Source organism: Erinaceus europaeus, chromosome X, assembly GCF_950295315.1.
Source record: "Erinaceus europaeus chromosome X, mEriEur2.1, whole genome shotgun sequence".
NCBI lineage: Eukaryota > Metazoa > Chordata > Mammalia > Eulipotyphla > Erinaceidae > Erinaceus > Erinaceus europaeus.
This window is the reverse complement of record NC_080185.1, coordinates 15,326,392-15,352,101: the sequence shown is the minus strand read 5'-3', so window position 1 is coordinate 15,352,101 and position 25,710 is coordinate 15,326,392. Positions and strand designations below refer to the sequence as shown.

General features: G+C 40.7%; 1 protein-coding gene across 1 annotated transcript; it reads left to right on the top strand.

The window, feature by feature from the left end:
- The first annotated feature begins 17,240 nt into the window (after positions 1–17,240).
- On the top strand, positions 17,241–18,162 carry LDOC1 (LDOC1 regulator of NFKB signaling). The gene has a single exon (XM_007525832.3). It carries the CDS (start codon positions 17,394–17,396, stop codon positions 17,829–17,831), a length of 438 nt encoding a protein of 145 aa, XP_007525894.1. The 5' UTR covers positions 17,241–17,393; the 3' UTR covers positions 17,832–18,162.
- The last annotated feature ends 7,548 nt before the right edge of the window (positions 18,163–25,710 follow it).

Below are 25,710 nucleotides of genomic sequence, written 5' to 3'. Positions count from 1 at the left end.
GAAGGAAATAAACATAAAAATAAAACAAAGAATCAATATAGCATTTTCAAAACACAGAATATAATATTAATAACGAAACTCTGTAAATATAGATAAAATGCAGAGATGGTTAAGAAAGTTATGATATATATAATGAGATAGTACTCAGCTATGAAGGATGATGAACTCGTTTCCTTAGCCCCATCTTGGATGGAACTTCAAGGAATCATGCTAAGTAAGATAAACCAAAAAGAGAGAGAGAGATTATTACATGTTGATCTCACTCCTAGGTGGAATTTAGGAAACAAGAACAGAAAAGGAAAACACAAAGTAAAACTTGGACTGGGTTTGTTATATTGCCCCAAAGCAAAAGAGAATAGGGAGGGGGCCAAGGATGAGGGCATTGTGGTCCTGGTGCCTGATGGAAAAGGAGCCAAGTTGTGAGTGAGACTGTTTTGCAGACACCTACCATGGTGAGGTGAGAAATTGTACCCATGTATCAACAACTGTACTGCAAACCATTATACCTCCAATTAGTTGATAAAAATGTTGCATGGGGAGTCAGGCAGTAGTGCGGCTAGTTAAGGGCACATGGTATAAAGCACAAGGAACCACTTCAGGATACCAGTTCAAGCCCCTGGCTCCCCACCTGCAGGGGAGTCGCTTCACAAGCTGGTGAAGCAGGTCTGCAGGTGTCTTTCTCTCTCCCTCTCTGTCTTCCCCTCCTCTCTCCATTTCTCTCTGTTCTATCCAATAACAACATCAATAACAACAGCAATAATAACTACAACTATAAAAACAAGGGCAACAAAAGGGAATAAATAAATATTTTAAAAATATTTTTAAATGATGCATGGACACACACATATATACATAGATGCACACATCTCAGGCAGTTTGCTGTCAAGATCTGTCAAAGCTTTAAAGAAGCCATAAAGTCTATAGCACACATGTTGCCTTTTTAAAAAAATTTTTTATTGAAGTAGCACTGCTTTATGACATTATTGAGTTTCAGATGTACATGACTAAAACTTAAAGTATGTATAGGCTACATGAAATTCACTACTAAAAGACCAGCTTTATTCTTCACCAAACAATTTTCCTCTTTTACTTGATTTACTCCTTTCACCCTTGCTTTCTGGTAATGACTAATTCAGTTTTCTTTTAGGTCATTTCTCTCTCTCTCTCTCTTCTCTTCTCTTCTCGCCCAGCCTTAGTGAGACTGGAAATTATCCTAGGTTATAATGTCCATCAATCAAAGTTGAGAACCCCTAAATTGGTCCCATGTTTCCATTTTGAAACTGAGGAAAGTAGGATTTAGACAGATAAAGTGACTCAATTCATGAAAACAATTATTCTTCCTGAACTGGAGTTGGTGTTTTCCTTTGCTCAGGAAGATTCTATGGAATTTTTTCTTGCCTATTTTTCTCACATTGAATTGTAGACCCTACCTGTTTCATTTATTTTCTCCTTTCTAAATGGTTATGAATCGTAGAAAATCATACTTGTGATGAGCCCATAATAGGAAGTAATATGTGATTACTATATGCCATTTCAATTTGGAGCTGATTTGAAACTGAAATCAAATTTTTCAAGAGTGAAAGGAACAGTCAATAAACTTCTCACTTGAAATGACATCAGGTGTTTACAACACAGAAAAGTAAGACAAGTACTTCCAACTTAATTTTCTGAAAACTTAGAGCTGAGGTAAACTTATATCTGTTAATTTATAAAAATGAAAGACAATACCCTCTTTTTTGTTTAGAGACAATTTTCTTTCATATTTTGCACAAAGGACTAAGAGACCATCAGAAACAAGAACTTTCTTGACATTTAGTTCCCCACTTTTACTAAGAATACTAGGAAGGGAGACATATCTATCATGTGCTAACTGGTTCAGAGATTGTCCAATTAGATGGAAACATTTCAATGAATGAATCAGCCGCAGTTATAAGCATAATGAACAGCAGTCAAAATGTATTAGTAAGGGTTATGATTCATTTTTTTGAAAAGTTGATTTAGTTCCAAATCAACCGAGTAGTTCAGATTTTATTTCTGTGGGTAATAGGCAGGCCACTTACATTATGGATAAGTGTAGACTAGTTACAGTTTGTAATGAACACAAGAGTTATAACTTATCATGGAAGGAAACTTCTATTAAGAAAAAAAATTAAATTGAAGATAAATGTCAAAAACTGATATTTGAAAGCATATGAGACCTCCAAACAGCTAAAAGTGAGTGTCAAATTCAATCTGCTGGGGAAACTAATATAACATGCTCACAAGAAACTTTGTCCAACTACGGAACACTTGTGATTTATGAACTACTTAAATGTACATTATTGTGATATATATATATATATATTTGCAAGATTATTTACATTTTTTCCAAAAGAAAAAACTATATTAGAATGCCCAGTTGACTTATTAAAAAATCGTGTGTTATAATCAGTGCTCCAGCTTAACTCTTCCCTCATTATTCAATGCTTTTATAATCTTAGTAGTGTTCTACCATTAACCCACCCGCATAACTTTTTCAGAGTTGGAGCTACAGGAAGAAGTTTCTCTAAGCCCTAGGAGAGAGATTGGACAGCTGGACATGTCTCTTCTTTCACTCTGAGTTTGTGTATTTCCTTAGTATTTTTCTCTTCCTATTATTCTTATTATGCCTTATTAAGCTAAAAGAAAGTTATGCTCACTTTCCAGCCAAAGTATAAACATCATCTTAAACTCATTCTTAAAAAAAAAACTCATTTTTTTTTCTCTTCCTTCTCCTCAAAGTATGACAAACAAGGATTTTCAAAAGGAATGACTTTACTAAAGACACAGGGAAAGAAAAGTGAAAACTAACTGAAATAGAGGAAGGGTCCGAAAAACTGTCATATCTCAAGTCCCACTTTCTTATCTGCAAAGATAGGAATGTGGTGGAAAGGTACACACAGAACAAGAGAAAGTTGTCTAGCAATACCCCCCCCCATTTCATTCTGAAGTTCCTCTCACAAAAAAACTTCAGAGTTGAGGAAATGGCATGGTTATCATATACAGAGTTAATATTGCATTATTATTATTATTATCAACACTTTCTAAGATATTAGAGCCAAAGAAAAAATAATTATAGTAAGTCAAAAGGTCTGAACTATTGTTGTAGTGGATATATATACACATTTTAGTACACCTTAAATGCTATATATCAGATATATTTCAATAAAATAAGGGCAACTATAGACTTTCATGAGATAATGAATTGCCAAATCATTTGAATGCCTGAGAGAATGTCTTTCTTAGAAACCTGGAGAAGGACAGTCCTAACTTAAATACCTTTATGCTCAGTTCTTACTGATGTTCTAGTTAAGTCACAGAGCTCCACTGCCATTGAACTGCCCTAGTGAGATAAAAGTCCTCATCACAACAGAAGTAACAGGCAGGTTCTGTCTTGAAACTGTCCATCAAAAATGGGCTTCCATAGAGTTCCATTATGTTTTTAAAGACAGGTAATAGAGTGATTTCTTTTTTTTTTTTTGAGAACATTAACTATTCAAGTGGCACTTAAAACACTGCCTTTAAAAAAATGAGCCAGTTGTATAAGTGTGCCTGGTGTTCTTGATTTGTAAAATCTCCCCTCTTAACTGTGTTTCTCTGAGAATGCCCTCTTCATGTGGTCATAATGGTGGTAACGATACAGGAGCTCCTTCTTATTTTCCTACCTCCTGCTCTCTGCCATGTACTACTGATTTAGACTGGGTTGCCTAGCCTACAGCATTCCTAAAAAAAAAAAAAAAAAAAAAAAAAGATTTACTTAGCTACTTATCATGAGAGAGGACCAAAGAACTGCTCAGTGCTGCTGTATGATAGTCTTCAGGATTGATCTCTGGGGCCTCAGGCAGCAATTTAGTGCTCTAATAGACTGGGCTATCTTCCTTGTCTCATAACATCCTTCTCCTCGCCCACCATCCTTCCTTCTTCAACACTAGGGTTATCACTGGGGCTTGGTGCCTGCATGACTCCACAATTTTGTGACCAGTTTTTTGTTTGTTTGTTTGTTTGTTTCATACTGGCGAGAACCAGAGAGAGAAAGGGAGAAGGGGGTGGGGGTGACAGAAAGAAAAATAAACACATATAGTTCTTCTTCATTGCTCATTTAGCTCCCCTCACCCTGGAGCTATAACTGGGTTCTTGCACATGGTAACATGTGCACTGTACCGCAAGAGCCAAGAATACCCCACAACATCTTTCTTGTGATTTCTGGTGATTGAACTGGAAGAGAAGTGATTAAAGCTTGGCCAGTCAGGTGTCTTCAAGAGAGTGCCTTTGAGATGAGGGTTATTTTTCTATAGGGCTTTTCAATAAGGAATGTGTAAGTCTAGACCTCCTGGCTGCAGCTCCACAGTTCATGGGGCAATGTTAACTTCAGTCAAAAGGATAAGTGCAATGCATAATGGGAGAGGCGTCTGACTATGGTGGCTGTAAATTTGCACTATAATTTAGCTCCGTGGATTATGTTTTAAACTTGTGAAAGTTTCCATGAGAGATTAATCAACTGCTCATCAAGGACATGAACATAGATTATAGCTGAAAATTTTCAGTTACATTACAGACCACGTAAAATGTGGAATCGATGTGTAAGAGACTGGGATTGGCAAGTAAGATTTAAGAGAGGAGCTCAAGTATAATATGTTGCTTTGAGAGAAGATTGTCATAAGACTGAAACTAGAAGAGCTGGAAGAGTTTATGTCTGAGAGCTACCATGTAGTTTGGCAGTGTAGGGCAAGATATAGGCAATCACACAGATAGATGTTGGAGACAGTACTGAAACTTGGATAGCCAAATCTGTGTGTCAGTTGCATCAGAACCACTACAAGTGATACAGAATCAATTATTTTTATTAGTGATTTAGCAATGATTAACAAGATTGTAAGAAAACAAGTGTACAGTTCCACACAGTTCCTGACATCAGAGTTACATGCCCCATCCCCTCTACTCTAAGCTTCCCTTTCTGGGAGTATGGACCAAAATTCCTTATGGGGTGCAGAAGGTCTGGTTTCTGTAATTGCTTCTCTGCTGGACATGGACACTGGCAGGTCGATCCATATCCCCAACCTGTTTCTATCTTTTCCTGGTGAAGTGGGGCTCTGGAGAGGTGAGGTTCTGGAATACATTGGTGAGATCATTTCTCCAGGGAATTTAGGATGGCATCATGGTAGCATCTGTGACTTGGTGGGAATAGGGCAAATGGAAATAGGGGTCTTTGTGTTGGAGGAAACTGGGAAGACTTTCTTAGGTATTTTCCATGTGACCCATGATTTTAGTAATTTTTGCCTGTGCCTGATAGCTAGCATGCAGATAGACTAAAAGCGTTATCTGGGAAGATTGTATCAGAGTTAAGACTAAGACTAGAAAACTGGATTAGGACATAAAGTAGCTCCCAAATACGAGAAGAGTATATGAAAACCATTAACTTTTAAACCCATCTATGTGACCTAGGGCCCATGTGTGCTTAACCCGTTGCACTACCACCCGACTCCCCCCCCCCCCACCTGGGACCATGTAATTGTTTAATTGTATGCTATTTTAAAACTGGTAAAATAATCTCTTTTTAAAGAGATTATTTTTTAAAGATATTTTTTTGATTTTTTATTTATAAAATGGTAACACTGACAAGACCATAGGATAAGAGAGGTACTACTCCACACAATTCTCGCCACAGGAACTCCGTATCCCATTCCCTCCCCTGATAGCTTTACTGTTCTTTAACCCTCTGGGAGCATGGAACCAGGGATATAATGGGGTGTTGAAGGTGGAAGGTCTGGCTTCTGTAATTGCTTCCCCACTGAACATGGGCGTTGACAAGTCGATCCATACTCCTAGCCTGACTCTTTTTCTCTAGTGGGGTGGGGCTCTGGGGACACAGGGCTCCAGGACACATTGGTGGGTTCCTCTGCCCAGGGAAGTCCATTTGGCATCATGGTAGCATCTGGAACCCGGTGGCTGAAAATGAGTTAAGATAGAATTTGGCACAGCCTGGAATGTCCTAGCCATGACCACGGAATGTGAGCTCAGACCTACAGGGATGCAGAGGTTACACAGGATCTTGTGCTGAATATGGCTCCCAGATCAGTTTGATGGGGTTTACAGTTAACAATATTTATATATTTGGGAGCTACTCTCTTCCCTGATCCAGCTTTCTGGTCATTTTTTCCAACTGTGACACCATCCCCCGGACAATAGCTTAGGTGAGCTGCATATTGGATGTCAGGCACAGGCAAAAACTAGTTGGGTCAGGGGCCGCTTGGAATATACCTAAAATATACCAGACCTACTAGTTTATTTTTCCAAAATGGAGACCCAAAATCTCCATCCACAATGTTCTTTTCTTTAGGTTCATAATTAGTCAACAATTTACTCTGCTTTCTATATTTGAATTTAAAAAAATCTCCAAGTCTTGTATTTTTCTTGAAGATAGCAGGATAGACAGGAAAGAAAGATGAGAGTGAAATGGTGGCAGGTGGAGAGGAGAAAGGACAAATCCTAGGACAAAGATTAGCAAAAACCGTTATCAATCTTTTACCACCTCCTTGATGATACAAATCAGCTGCAAGAGAAGCCAGTTCTTTGTTGTTGTTGTTATTGTTATCATCTGGAGGTTAATCACAGACCCCAAGTCTGAAAAGCAGAAGCTTAAGATTCTGCAGGATGTAAAGGTGCTGCAAACTGACATTACGACTTGCATCAGTGGACCTGTCAATGCCCCTGTTCAGCAGGGAAGCAATTAGAGAAGCCAGACCTTCCACCTTCTGCACCCCATAATCACCCTGGGTCCATACTTCCAGAGGGTTAAAGAATAGGAAAGCTATCAGGGGAGGCGATGGGATATGGAGTTCTGGTGGTGGGAATTGTGTGGAGTTGTAGCCCTCTTATCCTATGGTTTTTGTCAATGTTTCCTCATTTTTATAAATAAAAATTATTTTTAAAAAATGACTTGCCTCAGTAAAATGAGAGATTAAATAGGTGACAATGTACAATTGTGTACATGATTTTGTGTGGACAGATGCATTGATTCCACATAAATGAATAGGGATAGGGTTATTTGGTAATGGAATGGTTACTTTTTGGTTTATCATTTGTGGAAATGGTAGACTTTGCAAAAGCAACTACCCAATTATAAATTTCCACCAGCAGTAAATGGTGTTTCCAGTTTCCCCATGTCCTCACTAACACTTGTTAGTGTTCATTGTTATGATTATTGTTATTTATATTGTAATCATATGTAGTGTGAGATGGTATCTCTCAGTTAAATGAGTTTTAGTAATTGTGTAGAACTGAAGAACCACCATCACAGAGCTCTTTTGGTACTGTCAAAATTTCTTTTGCATCTCTTGGCAGTATGTCCCCCTTTCAAATCCAAGACCCTGGTAACTTTTGTTCTCAGTTTTACCACTGTGAAGTAGTTTTGTCTCTTTTGTGATGTTGTATGAATTAAACCATACAGGTATGATTTTCTTCTTTCATTCAACGTAAATCTTTCGGGATTAAGTTTTTTGTGTTGAGAGTATTAATAGTTTGCTGAGTGGTATTGATTATAGGAACATGCTGCAATTTATTTTACCCATTCTTTTCTTGATAGATACTTGAGTTGTTCCCAATGTTTTATGAACATTTTCATAGAAATATTTTGTGAACACATTTTTCTATACTAGGAGTAGAATCAGTATGTCATATTGCAAACACGTGTTTTTAACTGTATAAACAATTAACTAAACAGTTGTCCAGAGGGCAAGGCAATTTTTCATTCCTGTCAGCTGTGTATGAAAACTTCAGCCATTTTACATTGTCATTATTTTGATTGCAGCTTTTTTAAACAAATCATTGTAATGATTAGAAAAAACAGTATTTTAAGGCTTGGGATATAGCATAATGGTTCTGAAAAAAAAAATGTGTTCATGCTTGAGGCTCCAAGATGCTAGTTTCAATCTCCAGCATCACTGTAAGTCAGAGTTGAACAGAGCTCTATTCTTTCTCTCTGTTACGATAGCTTTCTCTTTGTATCTCTAACTAAAATAAATAAGTAATTGAATAAATACAATATGTGCTTGTATTTTTTTAAAAAAAATAATGTATGTTGTGTAATCCCTTTGTACTCATGATGCTAATTAAATTGTTATATACCTATAGCCACTTTTTCTTTTTAGTGAATTGGTGCATTCAAGACTTTTGCTTATGGGGCCGGGTATTCGTACACCCAGTTAAGCATACATAATATGAAGCACAAGGGTCTGGGTTCAAGCCCCTGGCTCCCCACCTGCAAGTGGGGAAGCAGGTCTGCAGGTCTCTCTCTCTCTCTCTCTCTCTTTCCCCCTTCCCTCTCAATTTCTCTCTGTCCTATCCAATAAAAAGAAAATAGCTAGGAGTAGGCGGTAGCGCAGAGGGTTAAGCGCACATGGCGCAAAGCGCAAGGACCAGCAGAATGATCCCAGTTCGAGCCCTTGGCTCCCCACCTGCAAGGGAGTTGCTTCACAGGCGGTGAAGCAGGTCTGCAGGTGTCTATCTTTCTCTCCCCTTCTCTGTCTTCCCCTCCTCTCTCCATTCCTCTCTGTCCTATCCAACAGCAACAACATCAATAACAACAACAATAAAACAATAAAGGCAACAAAAGGGAATAAATAAATAAATAAATATTTTTAAAAATAAATAAAATGGCTACCAGGAGTAGTGGATTAGTAGTGCTGGCACCTTGCCCCAGCAATAATCCTGGAGGCAAAAAAACAATTTTTTTTGCTTATTATAAAAGCTGAGTGATTAACCTTTTATTTTTGGCAAATAAATACGATGTTAGAGCAGTTTTAGATGTACAAAAAAAATAAACTAACAGAAAGGATAGATTTGTCACATTCACTCACTTCCCTCCCCTTAAAGTGTCATCTATGATTGCCATCTTTCATCAGTGTAGTATATATGTCACCACTCACGAGGCAATAATAATGCATTCTTAATGACTGACATCTATAGTTGGGATTAGGGTCCATTCTTTAAAGATGCTACTGGTATTGAAAAATGTGAAATGCCATGTATCCATCATTATAATGTGATATAGAATAGTTTCACTCCCTAAAAATCCTCTTGCTGAGATTGTTCCTTCCTACCACCCACCCTGCCAGGCATTGAACTTTATACTGTATATCTCCATAGCCTTGTCTTTTCTCAGATGTCTTACAGTTGGACTCGTATAACAGGTAGCCTTTTTCAGATTGACTTCTTTCACTGTAATGGTATGCAGGAAAAGTTCAACCCTGTCTTTTCCTGGTTTGAGAGTTCCTTTTATTCCTGAATATGTTCAATTGTGTGAATTAGCTAGTGTGTTCATTCACTCACCTACTGAAGGACATCTTAGATGTTCCTAAGTTTGGGCATTTATGATAAAAGCCACTATAAACATTTATGTGCAGGTTTTTCTTGGAATAAAAATTTACAACTATACTAGCAAATGCTAATTGTGCAATTATGTGATACTATAGTAAAAGTATGTTTATCTTAGTAAAAAAAAACTACCCAGTTTTAATATTTGTTTTCCTTTGCATTGATGATATATCTACATCTACATCTATATCTATGTATGTGATTTCTTTGTTATGAGAGAGAGAGAAAGAACCAGAGTACTGCCAAACTCAAACCCTTGCATAAGCTGGTGACAGGGATGGAATCTATTGCCTGTAGGCTTTGAAGCAAGCAGATTGGTGCTTTGACAGGCTGATTTATCTTTCTGGCTCTAAATTTGTTTTAAAAATTATTTTCATAAGAGAGATACTAGAGCATTGTTCAGCTCTAGCATATGTTGAATCTTTGGGGGACATCAGGCCTACAAATCTTGTGCACTATCTTGTAAGCCCTGTATATTATTTATTTTTTGTGTGTGACCACCTAATCTCCTAAAATTATTGGAAGAAATTTTCTTTTTATTTTCTTTATATTTTTAAATTACAGAATTACATGTTGACAGGGGTTTGAATCCACACCATTCCCACCACCAGAATTCTGAATCTTCACTCTCCCCACTGCAATCCACCACAGTTCCCCTAAAGTTGTAGACATGGGCCGACCATCTCTTCTTCAACTATCTGTCCACATTTATACAAAGTTACCCCTTGTTTTCCTGATTCAATCCCCTTTTTCCCTCTAAACCACTCTTGACATGAAAGCTACCTCCATATGTCCCTCTCCTTTTCCTTCTCTCTCTCTCTGGGTGCTGATGGAGCTGGAGAGCCAAGTCCCCTTTATCCTATCACTTCTCCCCTGCTGGGAGTATGGATCAAGGTTGTTTATATGTGACCATTTTTGTTCCAGTACCATACTGTTTTGATTACTACTGCTTTATAGTAAAACCTGAAGTTAGGTATTGTGATGCCTCCATTTTCATCTTTTTCCTTAGGAGTGTTTTTGCTATTCGAGCTCTGTATATTCTTGATGCATAAGTTCCATATATATGTTCTAAAATATAATAACCTGTGATACATATTAGTCATTAATGTGCATTTGTGTATGTTTACATTCAATGACTTATCCATTCATTGTCTTAAGACTGCCATTTGATAAGCAATGCATTTTTCACTTTTATAAATTTCAATTTTTAACATTTTTCTTTATGGGTAGATGCTTCATAGTTGTAAATTTACTTTTAGTCTGTCATATAGCTCAAGCTAATTTTTATGTTTGGAATGATTTAAGATTTGTGTTTCAGGGGCCGGGGCGCAGTGGGTTAAGCACACGTGGCGCAAAGTGCAAGGACTGGAGTAAGGATCCCGGTTCGATCCCCCGGCTCCGCACCTGCAGGGGGGTCGCTTCATAAGCGGTGAAGCAGGTCTGCAGGTGTCTACCTTTCTTTCCTCCTCTCTGTCTTCCCCTCCTCTCTTGATTTCTCTGTCCTATCCAACAACAATGACAACAATAATAATAACAATGATAAACGTCAAGGGCAACAAAAATTAAAAAAAAAGCCTCCAGGAGCACTGGATTCATAGTGCAGGCACTGAGCCTCAGCAATAACCCTGGAGGCAAAAAAAAAAAAAAAAAACGATTTGAGTTTCACCTCTTTGCCATGTGACTATACAGTTGTTCTAGAGGGACATCTATTTTCCCTAAAGAAGATTTATGTCTCATCATTAGAAAAGCAGAGTCCTTTGAATTGACAGAAAGCAAGACCAAGATTGAGACTATATTCTTCCAACTACGTAGTGAAGAGTAAACAGCTATATTCATTTTAACTTCGTAGTTAAATTTATAGATACTGGGACAAACAAGAGAGGTGAATTAATTGCACATTAAATTTAAAACCCAGGTAATGTAGTGTTTGCAAGTCTAGTAAATCACAATTCCCTGGTGACAAATAATATGCAGTCTATGCATAGCACTTTGTAGTTTGCAAATACTTTGGCATGTCATCTCTTGATCATCACTTCAGACCTATGATTTAGATCCTATTGTTGAACATTTACTGAAAAGGGGACTAAAGCTCAAAGGAATTTAATGGCTAGCTGGAGTCACAGAATTAGTGAACAAAAGTATAAGAGTGTGAGTCCAAATTACAAAAAACCCTTTCTTTTCCTAATGTTTCCCTTTAAATTGCGTCACTGCTTTTATGTAGGAACAGATTAATTTCTTGGATAAACTCCTATCTGTTTTTATTTTTCCCTTTGTCACACTGTGTTGCTACCAGTTCTCCATACAGGTAGAGCTGTTGGTGGGGGAGATAGCAAGATGCCTTCTCACAGCATTTTACAAGCAAATTCTTACAACAAAGAATTGCACTGAACCTATCTCTATTGTACCCACAGGATCTTAATTTATTATATGTTAACCAACTGGCACCAAAAAGAAGGTGTATGTTACTGAAAGATTTCATATTGCTTATGTTACCTGACAGAAGGGGATCTTGTCAGACTCTGCAGGGCCACAGGAAGAAGCAGTCAGGTGGGAAAAAAATGAACCCTTAGGATAAGAAACTCAGTCTGAGGGTTAAAAAATAAGTGAGTAGAAGGCATAGACAAGAATCTTTTTTGGAGGTTTGCAAGAAAGGCTGGACAATGCAAAGCAAACAGCTTAAGATTAGATAGTTTAAATGATTACTACAGAGGACTAGTATCTGGCTTTGGTTTGATCTAGGGCCGTGGAAATATTGGCTCAGTGTGTGAGAGGGAGATGAAGGAGTTTCCAAATAAGTGCCCTGGATGGCAAAGTAGAGATAACTTTGGCTGTTAGTTTGTCCTGTATACTAAGTAGATAAACACAGATTTCAAGAAAATACAAGTGTAGATTTATTACATTTCATTTGATATTGGGCTCATGTTCTAGCTACAGCATATCCTGCATTTTCTCATATGTAAATTCTTTTTTTTCCCTCCAGGGTTATTGCTGGGCTCGGTGCCTGCACCATGAATCCATCACTCCTGGAGGCCATTTTTTCCCGCTTTTGTTGCCCTTGTTTTTGTAGCCTCATTGTGGTTATTATTATTGCCATTGTTGATGTTGTTCGTTGTTGGATAGGACAGAGAAATGGAGAGAGGAGGGGAAGACAGAGAGGGGGAGAGAAAGATAGACACCTGCAGACCTGCTTCACCACCTGTGAAGCGACTCCCCTGCAGGTGGAGCCGGGGGCTCGAACTGGGATCATTATGCCAGTCCTTGCGCTTTGCGCCACATGCGCTTAACCCACGGTGCCACCGCCCGACCCCCTCATATGTAAATTCTATACTGACATGGAAAGAACTAGTTTCCATTGCCTTCAGTTGGTGGTTCAGCTGTTCTGGAAGTCCAGGAAGGGAATTTTATTCTTGGGTTGCTTTGCTGCCTTGTTATTCTTTCACAGCTTGCTCTGTTTCCATTATGACTAGCTTGAGCTTCCTTACAATATGGCAGCCATATCAAGTTCATATATGCTGGCTGGCTCCCAAAAGACTATATATCAAAAGACAAAGTACACTCTTCAGGTCTTTAAAAATTTGTCTTATAGATGATATATCACTTATATCACATTTTACTTGTCAAAACAAGTCACAAGGCCAGTCCAGATTAAAGGGGCATGAGATATCATTTCTACCTACTAGAAGGCCAAGTGGCAAAAAAAAGTGGCTATTTCCAATTCACCACAACCATTCTGGCTCCTAAAAACTAACTCAAAGTAACTAACTTGAAAGAGAACCTTAATCTACATATAAAATCAACCAACCAACCAACCAACCAAAAAAAACCCATACAAATTAAGACAGGCCACTCAATATATCCAGCAAAAGATTAACATTGTGCTAGATACTTAATAAGAATATCTATCCTTTTTTGAGTGAAATGCATTTTCACTTGGGACTGTTTCCTTTTGATTTTAATATTAGTATTACTTATTTCATTTATTCATAAGAACACATTAATAAATAATGAATATTTTGTGTTTTGTCTGTAACCAGGTTGGGCTTGGGCTTAGTGGGTGTGGTTAGTAGGCTACACTAGTATAGGTTAGAGGTCACACACAACATTACTGAAGGCATTTAAAGAAGAGTCTGGTGGAAATAATTCCTTTTTTTGTTGTTGTTTTTTTTTTGCCTGGTGCTCTTTGCCTACCACATCTACTTGTCTTCTGGAACCTGTGCATCATGGGAGCTGGGTGCTGGGCGCTGGTGAACAACGCCTTAAGGACTCATGATCCATGTTACATGGCTGGCTAGTCTTTTATTTCTTGCTTATTTTCCCACCACAGGTTTTTAAGAACCAGCTAAATCTGCTGCATTTATAAACCCATTGAAAAAGAGCCATTGATTATTATTTTTTTAATTTTTCCAAAGCTGAAATAAACATATAAACAACTTCAGGTTACTTTGGTAGGCTGGGCAGGGAAAGCTGTACCTCTTCATTCCTCTTTTTAGGCCACAGGTCCCCACGGTTCTTTCAGTGAGACTAGTGGAAACATCAGCTGCAGTACACCAGTTTAAGAAGGAAGGGGAGAAGAACAAAATAATTCTGTTGGGGAAATAGCTCAGCTGCTAGATATCAGGATTTGCAAGTGACATTTACATGTTTATTTCCAGGGAATTTTATGGCTTGGCTTCTCTGTGCATAGTTTGGCAGGACGAAGCCAGAGGAAGTATCAATAATAAGCTCTAGAGGCTACTTGCTTGGCCTTTGGCTCTTACTCTTGCCAAGTAGTGAGGTCTGAAACAGCCTCTTAAAGTTCTGAGCCAGAGCCATCTCAACAATGTTTCTGATCTTGTATTTTGCCTCTGCCCTGCCCCCCTGCATCTCCACACAGATGACATTTGGCAGTATAAAAGGAGATATTTGGCAGTATAAAAGGAGAAGGACAAGCAAATAAACAATTACAGATGCCAGATCCCCTTCCTTCTGCACCCCCCCCCCAAATATTGTTCTCCCCAGAGGGAGAAATTGTAGCGGAAGATGATCCACAGTTCTTCTGGGATCTGGAATTTTGGTGACCAGGAGCCTTTCTTTGTTTTTGCCACATCACTGAAATAGAAGAGAATTTGGAGATCACCTGAGAAAGTCAGGCCCTGTTTTCCTTACCTGAAAAGGAATAGGAAAAAAGGAAGCACACCTGGAAGTCATAGTAAGTGTAGGTTTGGCTTAGAAAGGAAGTGAAGACAGGGACCTTAGAAGTAAATAAAAATGGGCATTAGCTTCCACATCAACCTTTGCCCAAATGGTGCTTGTGCTTCTCTGGTGAGAGCCTTTTCATTTTCCTGATTAAATTTTTTAAATAATATTTATTTATTCCTTTTTGTTGTCACTGTTGTTTTATTGTTGTTGTAGTTATTATTGTTGTTACTTATGTCGTCGTTGTTGGATAGGATAGAGAGAAATGGAGAGAGTAGGGGAAGACAGAGGGGGAGAGAAAAATAGACACCTGCAGACCTGCTTCACTGTTTGTGAAGTGACTCCCCTACAGGTGGGGAGCCGGGGCCTCGAACCAGGATCCTTACTTCATTTCTTGTGCTTTGCGCCACCTGCGCTTAGTCTGCTGTGCTACCATCCGACTCCCCCGATTAAACTTTTAAAGTATCTTGAAATCCTGTGAGGGTATTTAGATAAAGTAAGAGGGAGTCCTTAATAATGGAGTAAAAAAATCACTTATTTGAGTTTTATAAATAGAAAAATAAAGAAGTATTGAGACATATACTCCATGGAGCACTACTCAGAAGTTAAAAAAAAAAAAAAAGACTCTCCATATTTATAGAGTGCCCTTAGGGGCAAAATAAACAGAACTGGCAGTGCTGTGCTTAGTGAAGTAAGTAAGGAAGTGATGGACAACTGCTGGGTGAGTCTACTCATATGTGAAATATAGATAAATGAAACACATGAAATTGAGTAACATATACAGTCAATCCATATCTGTGACCTTGGGAGAATATGGTGGTTACCACTGGAGAGGGTGAGGGCACAAAACTTGGGTGGTCGGAGTACTATTATCTTATAATCTTGTAAATTAGTGTTAAATATGTAATAATAAATAAAGGGGAAAACAGATAAAAGGAGAGGGACAAGAGGATGAGGTGTAGTCCTTATCAGAGTGAACTTTTCTGTATAAAAATGGTTCTCAGGGGCTGGGTGGTAGAGCTGGTTGAGTGTACATATTACAATGCACAAGGACCCAGGTTCAATCCCCCAGTCCCTACCTGCAGGAGAAAAGTTTTGCAAGTGGTAAAGCAGTGTTAAAGGTCTCTCTCTCTCTCTCTTTCTCTCTCTCTCTCATCTCCCTCTTCCTCTCTATTTCTGGCTGTCTCTATCCAATTAATAAATAAATAAAGATAATAAAAATAAATAAAAATCCTCTACAAAAGCTTTGGGAGGAAGGACTCAGGGAACCAACAAACAATGTGAGAGTTTCTATCCAGAGAGGCAAGGATAGTAGGTACCAAGATCCTAAGGCCAGAGTTACTTGAGCTTCAGCAAGAAACACAACAGAACAGAGCAGATCAGGTCAGGGCATGGCAAAAGAGGCTGGAAATGAAGTTGGGCCTGCCTTGAAGACCATTTCCAAGGCTCTTTTTTTTTTCTGAGAGAAAAATTGTTGCAGGGTTTTGAGTGAGAGAGATCTCTAACATTTGTTCCTGAGTCTCGAAAACATATACTGTAGGAAGAGGAGTGAAAGCTTAGTGATTCCTTGAAGAAAGTGTGTGTGAGAAGGGAAGGCTGGGATCATTGCAATGTTGGCAGAAATGGTTCAACTTGGGACATATTTTCGTATATCTTTCTATCAATCTATTCAAGCACAGAGGGCAAAAAAACACAACTATAGCACCAAAGCATACTTCAGTGTAGTGGGGGCTGGGCTAGAACCCGAGTCATGCACAAGACACATTATCCAAGTTAACTATTTCAGCAGATCAATGAACACATATTTGCAAAGCAAAGCCAACAGCAATCATTTGAATAATCACATTCAAAGGACAAGACAATAACAACAACAAAACAGCACTGAACAACACAAGTGTTTCTTAAACAAAGAATCATATCCAGTGACACTGGGACGTTAATATTAGGAAATATGAAGTCAGTAATAGAGCAGGGGTTTGCATCAGAGGACAGAATACAATACTTTTTATACTTTTAAACAAAGGATACAGGAATACAATTTTTTTCCCAACTAAAGAAAAATCCTGCTGAAATATTATTTGGTCATGAAAGACAGGATTCGCAGCTGGGGGTGTCTTTCATGAAGGGTTAAATGACTCTTGAGGTGCAGCTGGCATGGCTAACAGTACTCTAGGAGAGTGAGATTGAAATAAATGAGGAGACAAAACATCACACAAAAGGAATGTAGTGGTCACAGACCCACAAGGAACCCTGGATTGGAAAAGATTAATGAGGAGAATGTGGTTGGCTCTTTCTAAGATGGGTCCTAAAGCTCTAACTAATGCAAGCCAGGGATCTTGGGCTCAATAGCCTCAACCCCCCAGGCTGTTTTTCTCAGGGTCTCCCCCGCCCAAAACCCGAGGCCGGCTCCTTCCCGCGCGGCCCACCCCCTCCACCCTAACCCTCTCTGTAGCCCCGCCTCCTCTGCGTTGGCCACGCCCCTCCGAATGTTGGCTCTGCTCGTGGCCACGCCTCCGCTGAGCGCCAGCGTCCTTCCTGGCCACGCCCCCGCCCGGCCGCATCTGCGCCCAGGCCGCCTGGGCGGCACTGTGGGCGGAGCTTGTCCCTGTGCGCACAGGCTCTCTTGCCTTGCCCCCTCCCGTTGCAGCCACCACGCACAGCTGCTGCAACTGCCGCCACCGTTGCCGCCGCCGCCGCCACCGCCGCCACCGCCGCCACCGCCGCTGCCGCGGACACGCACTTCCTGCCGGGCGTCGGGGCACAGAGCAGCTTCCCGAGCCGAGCCCAGCCCGGAGGCCCAGCGTCGCCCTTGCACGGAGTCGTTCGCCATGGTGGACGAGCTGGTGCTGCTGCTGCACGCGCTGCTGATGCGGCACCGCGCGCTGAGCATCGAGAACAGCCAGCTCATGGAGCAGCTGCGGCTGCTGGTGTGCGAGAGGGCCAGCCTGCTGCGCCAGGTACGTCCGCCCAGCTGCCCGGTCCCCTTCCCCGAAAAGTTTAACGGCGAGAGTGCCCGGCTCCCCGAGTTTATCGTGCAGACGACGTCCTACATGCTCGTCAATGAGAACCGGTTCTGCAATGACGCCATGAAGGTGGCTTTCCTCATCAGCCTGCTCAGCGGGGAGGCCGAGGAGTGGGTGGTGCCCTACATCGAGACGGATAGCCCCATCCTCAGCAACTACCGGGCCTTCCTTGATGAGATGAAGCAGTGCTTCGGCTGGGATGACGATGAGGATGACACCGATAACGAGGAAGATGGCTACTAGGTCCGCAGACCCTCGGCCCCCATGGGGAGGGCCCTGCTCGCCGCCACCCTTTCCTCCCCCGCCTTCTGCTCCCTGCCGGCCTTGCCCTGGCGGCCACCCTCTCCCGGCACCCGGACAGCCCTCTGCTTTCCCTAGGGCAGCCCTTTCTCTCGCCCAGGTCTCCCCTCCCCTCCCCTAGCCTGCCTGTAGTGCTTGTCTTTGTTCCAGAAATAGTGATCCAGTGACCTGCAACTGGGGCTCTGCTCTCCCTCTGTCAGAACCTCGCTGCTGCCCCTCCACCCCCCATCCACCACAGTTCCAGGACCCTCCTCTGCTTACTAGGACTGTGTCCAGAACCCCTGCTATAAGGCCTGGCCCTGTAACAGGCAGACCACGCACAGCCCTGCACCTAGAGAACTACGCAGCCGCCTGGCCTCATCACCATCCACCACTTTCCAGTGACAGACCCCACCGCCATGGACAACAACAACAAAAGAGCAAGCTAGAAGATGCCTGAGTTGGCGACACTGGCTATGACATTGACTGGGACAGCTTACCAGCCCCTGAAAGAGCCAATCTTTCAGCCTGGAGGACACCATACCTACTTGCAGAGCCTTCCCCCACCCCACCAGCTTGGCTGCAGGGGCCACCGAGCTTGCCTAGCAGCTGGCATGCACAGCTGTCTTATTTTCCTTTGAAAATTGCAGCAGGCCCACAGATGGTTATGTTTGGACAAAAAAGAAAGAATCATGGCAAGCAAACAGAAACACTTAACCCCGCTCCTCCCTGCTAACTGGAAATAGCATTTTCATGGTTTTCAATAAATATCAAGCACTACAGTAAAAGCAAAAGGACATGAGTGTTTTTTGATGGTTAAATGCGACCTCTCTCACTTGACTCCCCTTATAACCCCCCCAGTCTGGTCTAGTCCCATTGTCTCCTCTGTCACCTCCTGGTTGACAGTTCTCACAGTGCTCCCCCCCCAAAAAAAAAGGGAGTATCTTATGGGGCCTCTGGGGTGAGGGGTATTCCAACAGGTGACACATGATCCCAAACTGGGACACTGGGGAATGAAAGGAGAGACTGCCAGTAATGAGATTGGGATAGCAGGCATAGATCTGTACATACATAGCATTCCTGTCCGCCCAAGCCTTTGGGCTCCTCCACACTGCAGGGAGGTGGTGCCTGCTAGTTCTTACTGCATGTGGGGGCTACTACTGAGTTAAGGTTTCATTTGAGATGTCATGCTCTGGCATTGAAACTGACACTAAAGCCTGGGTTCTGGGTGGGTGCTCAGCTTAGAAAGGGACTCAGTTGGTTCTTTGACATCTCACCCTTCTGGGGCAGACAATATTCAAATTACCTGCCCGTATACTTGCCTATAAAGACTGGCAAGAAGCTTAGCCATCAGGAATTAGTCCAGGTACTGCCAACCCGGTTCTCTCTGGATATCGAGGGCTCTGAGGGAGTGTGGGTGGGTGCTGGGATGGAGCTGTATCCCTTTGTGGGCCATCATCTCAATTTATTGTATTACCCCTGGTGCCAACCCCATTTTCGGACCTCAAGTTCATTTAGGTAATAACTGTCTTTACTGTTCCAAACCTTTGGAGACTGGATATTCTTTTTTTTTTTTTTTTCTCATCTGTACTGGTAGACCTCAGTGTGGATTGAATGAAGTACTGGTCACCTCACAGGTATGGATGGGTTTCATGAAGCCACACCCAGGGGCTGTTTAGCCCCATTCATGCTGTGTGACTTGAGTACTTGGTAAGCTTGGGCTGCTAGTCCAGGCTCTGGGAAATTGTCTTCCTGGGCAAGCAGTCTTTGTCTGAAAGTGACTTAAGGAGGGTTAGGGTTAGGAAAGCATGAGGGTAAACAGGAGCCCAGCAGACTGAGGGAGAGGAGAGGTGAAATCCTGACAAGACCATTCGTTCCTGGGGATCTGACAAGAAGTCAGATGGAAAGCCAGCTGTTGGTAAATAGGCAAAGTTCAGGGCAAGAATCATTTCCCAGACCTCAGATGGATGTTTTTGGAGGGAGGAACTAGGGACATATAACTTAGAAAATGGGCTTGAGGCCTGGCTAGCAAAGAGACCTGGACTTCTGGGAAGGAGCTACTCACTCCAATATTGAATAAAGATGCTGGTTGGTTGTTGATCTACCCCCCCCAACAGACACACACACACACACACACTGCTCAAAATGCATAAATGCCTTGTAAGTTCCAGCGAATTTGAGACATGTATCAGTTCAAATGATAGTTTCTCCCTGATTAGGCAGATCCTGAACTTGGGTTGGAAGTGGGACAAGGTGGGCAGGGACTGAAAGCTGGGTAAAGAATTGAGGAAGACCCTAATCTCCTAAATAGGGGGAAATCTTCTAAGACCTAGTGGGCTAGATCTACCAAGACCAAGTAGATACAGGGTTGAATGGAAAATAGTCTTACTCTTGTACTGTCAGTTTGCTTCTCTAAGGATGACAGAACTACAAGGTATATCCATGGACGGCTTGAACCCTGAGGAAACCCGGGAATGTGGGTTAGCAAAATAACTCACTTGGACAGTACACTGCTTTGCCGTGTGCACAACCCCAGATTTGAGATGGGCCCCCACCTCACTGAAGGAAGCTTTGGTTTTCTGGTCTCTTTTACTCTCTTTCTCTGCCTCTATGCCTTCTCTGCCTCTCATCTAAATAAAAATAAATAATAATAAAGTCTAGCAGTAGTCCTTCTGGGATGGGAGTTAGAGATAGGAATGGATGATATCTGCTCCCTACCATCAATAAAAATGAATTCTTTTTCAAAAAAATTTTATTTGGGAGCTAGGCAGTAGCATAGCGGGTTAAGTGCACATGGCAGAAAGCGCATGCAGTGGCATCAGGATCCAGATTTGAAACCTGGCTCCCCACTTGCAGGGGGGTTCCCTCCACAGGCAGTGAAGCAGGTCTGCAGGTGTGTGTCTTTCTCTCCTCTCTGTCTTTCCCTTCTCCTTTGCTCTCTGTACTATTCAACAACAACGATAGCAATAACAACAACAATAAACAGCAAGGGCAACAAAAGGAAAAAAATAAGAGTTTAAAAATTTATTATTGGAAAGAGACAGAAATTGAGAGGGGAGGAAGAGACAGAGACGGAGAGAGACAGAAACAGCGGCAGCCCTGCTTCACCACTCCTAAAACTTTCCCACTGCAGGTGAGGGCCAAGGGCTTGAAGCTGGGTCCTTATGCACTGTACTGTGTGCACTTAACCAGGTGCACCACTGCCTGGCTCCCCCAAGTGAATTCTTGAACTGTGGGAAAGGAAGGGCTGCCAGGTAGCCTAGGCTGCATGCTAAGGTGACATCTCAGAGTTCACCAAAGCTAGCCATGAAGCTTGGGATTTGAAAGGTGTGTGTGTGTGGGGGGGGGGGCACAAAGGAAAAAGGCAGAGACTGAAATGATGTCCATATATATCTGAAGAGTTGGTTATGACTTGAGCTGCAGGGAGACTAACAATCTGACTACAATAGGAGTAGAATCTGCAATTGAAACACATCCTGGCAAGGATTCTACCACATAGGAAGGGAATTATTATAGTGGCATAAGGGAATGCAACAAAGAAGAAGAAATGAAAAAAAAGGATGTCTAAAGATAAAAGCACCATTTAGCAGCTTAAGAGTATGTGGAGATGCTGAGATAACAAACACAAACTTCACAGAGATCTGAAGTCTCCTCTTGAGCATACTGGAATTGAAATGGTCACTAAAATCAGGCAATCCGTTTGAAATGACATTAGTCATGTGGAAGTTATAATCATAGTCACTCCCCTGCACCTAACCCGCTGCTGCGCTACCGCCCAACTCCCATTAGTGGACTATTTTAAAAAGACAAATACCAAGCCTGTTTCTAGTTTCTTAAAGCAATTAAGACAGCTAATGAGAGATGCCAATTCAAGGCCCTGAGAATGTTTCCTTGGTGCTTAGGGCAGGATAATTGTATAAAACATGTTTACTATTTGCTTTGAAATATGATTTTTCTCAGATAGCGTTAATGGTGCCTGGTATTTTGCAGTAGTGAGTAGTTCACACAGGGTCTTCATTTCCCCCTCCTCTCCATTTCCTTCTCCTATCTTAAATGCCTCTGCTGGGATTTGTTCCTTTATTTAAAAATATCCTATTGTCCAGAGACTTTTATTTTTAACAATGCAATCATCCTGGGATAGACAATAGCCCACTTGAAGTAATGCACAGCATAGCAGGATTTTTTTTAAATGGAGCAGAAGCCCTCCCCTGGGTGAATTAGAGGCAGCAGTAAGATAAAGCAAAGTTAATTACAGAAAACCCGAAATAGTTACATTTACTCATCTTTTTCGCCCACCAGGGTCTAGTATGATCAACAACAAATTTACTTGTCTTATATGCTATCTCTTATGTTTGTATAATCCTTCCTCCACTTCCCTAAATGACAAATGATTTAATCAGCAAAATTGCAATAATACAATTTTTTATTTTAGCCAAGTTTTTATAATTTTCTCTGTTTAACTGCACTGACCAGTCAGTGCAGAGTCAACAAGTCAGCTCAAGGTAAAACAGAAGTAGAATAAGAGCTATTTTTAGGTCACATTAAGACAAACAGCAGGAGTAGATAGCTTAATGGTTATGCAAAGAAACTCTCTTGCCTGAGGCTACAAAGACTCAAGTTCAGTCCTTACCCCACCCCCTCCCACCCACTACCACCATAAACCAGACCATATCTGTGCTCTGGAAAAAACAGAGAAAAACAAAAAGTACCAGTAAAAACAGAGAAAAACAAAAAGTACCAGTAAAAGAAACAAAAAATGGTAACTGAAGTAACTGATATTTCTGAAAACTATTTTCTGCCTAGTTGTACTGCTTTACAGGACTTTTAGACGGGCTCATCTGAATCTATGCACACAAATTTTAACATGATTACAAATAAAGAGAGCAGTAACCTTTAGTCTGCTGTAAGTAAACCCCAGCATGGGCAAGATTGGGGGTGAACAGCTGGAGGAGGGGCTCAAATCCTGGGCCTTTGTAATGGAGGCTGGGAAACTCTGAGATCCTGTGGATAGGGAACACAAAAACCCTCAAGGCCAGAGAAATAGACCCAGACAAAAGTCCAGTTACATGGCTGCAAATCACCCTACCTGCTGCTATTTTGGTGGTGCAGCGGGTTAAGCGCAAGGACCAGTGTAAGAATCGGGGTTCGAGCCCCTGGCTTCCCATCTGCGGGGTGGGGCTCGTTTCACAGGTATTTGAAGCAGGTCTGCAGGTGTCAGCCTTTCTCCCTGTCTTCCCTTCCTCTCATCACTTCTCTCTGTCCTACCCAACAACAATGACGGCAATAACAACAACGATAAACAAGGGTAACAAAATTGGAAAAAATAGCCTCCAGGAGCAGTGGATTCCTAGTGCAGGCACCTAGTCCCCGAGATAACCCTGGAGGAAAGAGGGAGAGACAGACAGACAGACAGACAGACAGACACACACACACACACACACACACACACACACACACACACACACACACAGAGCAGTACAATGAGTTCTCATAGACGCACCTCTAAATTCAAATCCCACCAACATTTTTGCGTTTCTTTCTTAAAATTAAATACAGAATCCCAGATATCCTTCTACCTTTCAGTACTTCTGTACGTTTCTCCAACAGATGTAAGACTTTAAAATGTAATCCACAAAAAGTAGTAAAAGAAATAAAGCAATCCATATTTCCATCATCACATATACTAAAATAGATAATGACCAAATATTTAAAACAAAATATTATTAAATATTTAAAACAAAATCCGTGTTAAGCTATTCCCTGTGATTTATAAATGTCTTCTTGTTTTATTTTATTTTAAAAAATATTTATTCCTTTTTGTTACCCTTGTTGCTTTATTGTTGTAGTTGTTGGATAGGACAGAGAGAAATGGAGAGAGGAGGGGAAGACAGAGTGGGGGAGAGAAAGACAGACACCTGCAGACTTGCTTCACTGCTTGTGAAGTGACTCCACTTGCAGTTTGGGGGCCGGGGGCTTGAACCTGGATCCTTACACTTTGTGCCATGTGCACTTAACCGGCTGTGCTACTGCCTGCCTGACTCCCTGTCTTTTTGTTTTGATTGGGTTCCATAAAGTGTCAGCATATGTCTTTAGTTTATATTAATCTTCTCTTAAGTGATAGCAGTCCTCCTCCACCCATTCTTTCGCTGTAATTTCTGTTGAAAACCCCAGGTCTTTTGTATTATGGAATTTCCTATGTTGTGGATGTGCTTTATTCCTTTCATATCTTTGTCCAGTTTTCACTTGGGTAGCTGATATTTCCTTTTCAATCAAAACAATAAAACTTGTTATTAGAGATCTGGTATATATTGCACATGTTTGTGCCCAGTTTGTTGTTTGACTTGTTTATTTTCTCTACTTTCAGGATGCTAGGAACATGTTTAATATATTTGTTTTGCTGTTGTTTTTGTGCTTCCTAATTTTCTTGCTTACATTTCATAATTACCTTCAGTACTTACGCCTCTAAGTAGTGTTTATATCTTTGTTATTTTTCAGATTCGAGTGATCTATTTTGAATCTCAGCCATGAAAGACAACTCAACATATGCAACAATTCTCTTTCACTCTCAGCTTTGTAAGTTATGCTGTCAGTATTGGTAATATTCAGATTTTTCCAATGCTCATAGTCCTGTTTTAACCTTAGTATACGAGATCAAGTAATTCTGATGTTGTCTAAGTTTCATCCAATATCTTTTTTTTTTTTTCCTTATCCAGATTGCCCTTTTAAAAGCAAAAACTAGTCTGAATTTTTGAAGGTGAATGGAAGATTTGTTATGGGTAAATTTTGCAAGTCACACTTTTAGTCTGTTGTTGAAATCTTTTAGCATTGAGTATTTCATGAAAGTCAGGGGTCATTCTAATATTTTCCATTATAATAGATTGGATTTTTTTGTTGAGATCCCAGAATTTATTTCTTTATATTTGAATAGGGTATATATAGATGTCATTCATCATTTGTCGTTTTTGGTGACAACTTTTTTGACCATTTATTGTGTAGATTACAAAGTTGATTCATTTAAGCAAAGCTTTATTAGTTCTTTAAATGTGTATAATACATACCTCTAATATAATGCCTATGTTGAATTTTATCTGCTCTATATTGTAAAATTCCCCAGACATTTTTTAAGTTATCTTTCTATAATTATTATAGCACTTAGATTTTTTTTTTTTACCAGAGGACTGCTCAGCTTTGGCTTATTGTCGTTCGGGGGACTGAACCTGGGACTTTGGAATCACTTAGCATATTTTAAGGTTCACCCATGTAGATGTATCGGAACTTACTATATTGGTCACTGAGTTATATACCATTGTACATGTATAGTCCATTTTGTTTTTCCATTCATCATTTGATGGGCATTTGGGTTATCTCCAATGTTTGGTCATTATGAATACTGTTGCTATGAAAATTTATGTCCAAATGTTTGCTTCAACACCTGTTTTCAACTCCCTTGGGTCTGTATCTAGAAGTGGAATTACTCAGCCATATGTAATTCTGTGTTTAACTTTTTTGGGAACATCCAGACGGGTTTGCATAGTGGCTCTATCATTTTGCGTTCTCACCAGTATTCCATGAGTTTTTACAATTCATCCACATCCTCAGCAGCACCTGTCGTTGTCCATGCTTTCAGTTAGAGTCTTTGGAGTTGGAATGAAGCAGTATATTATCACAGTTTTGATTTTCATTTCCCTATTGATTAAGGACCGTGAGCATTTTGTTTTTCCTTTTACTTTTTTTTTTTTGCTAACAGGATATATATATTTTTTTTCTAAAGAAATTCCTTTCTTTCTCTCCCTTCCTTCCTTTCTTCTTTTTGCCACCAGGTTTATTGCTGGAGCTCAGTGCT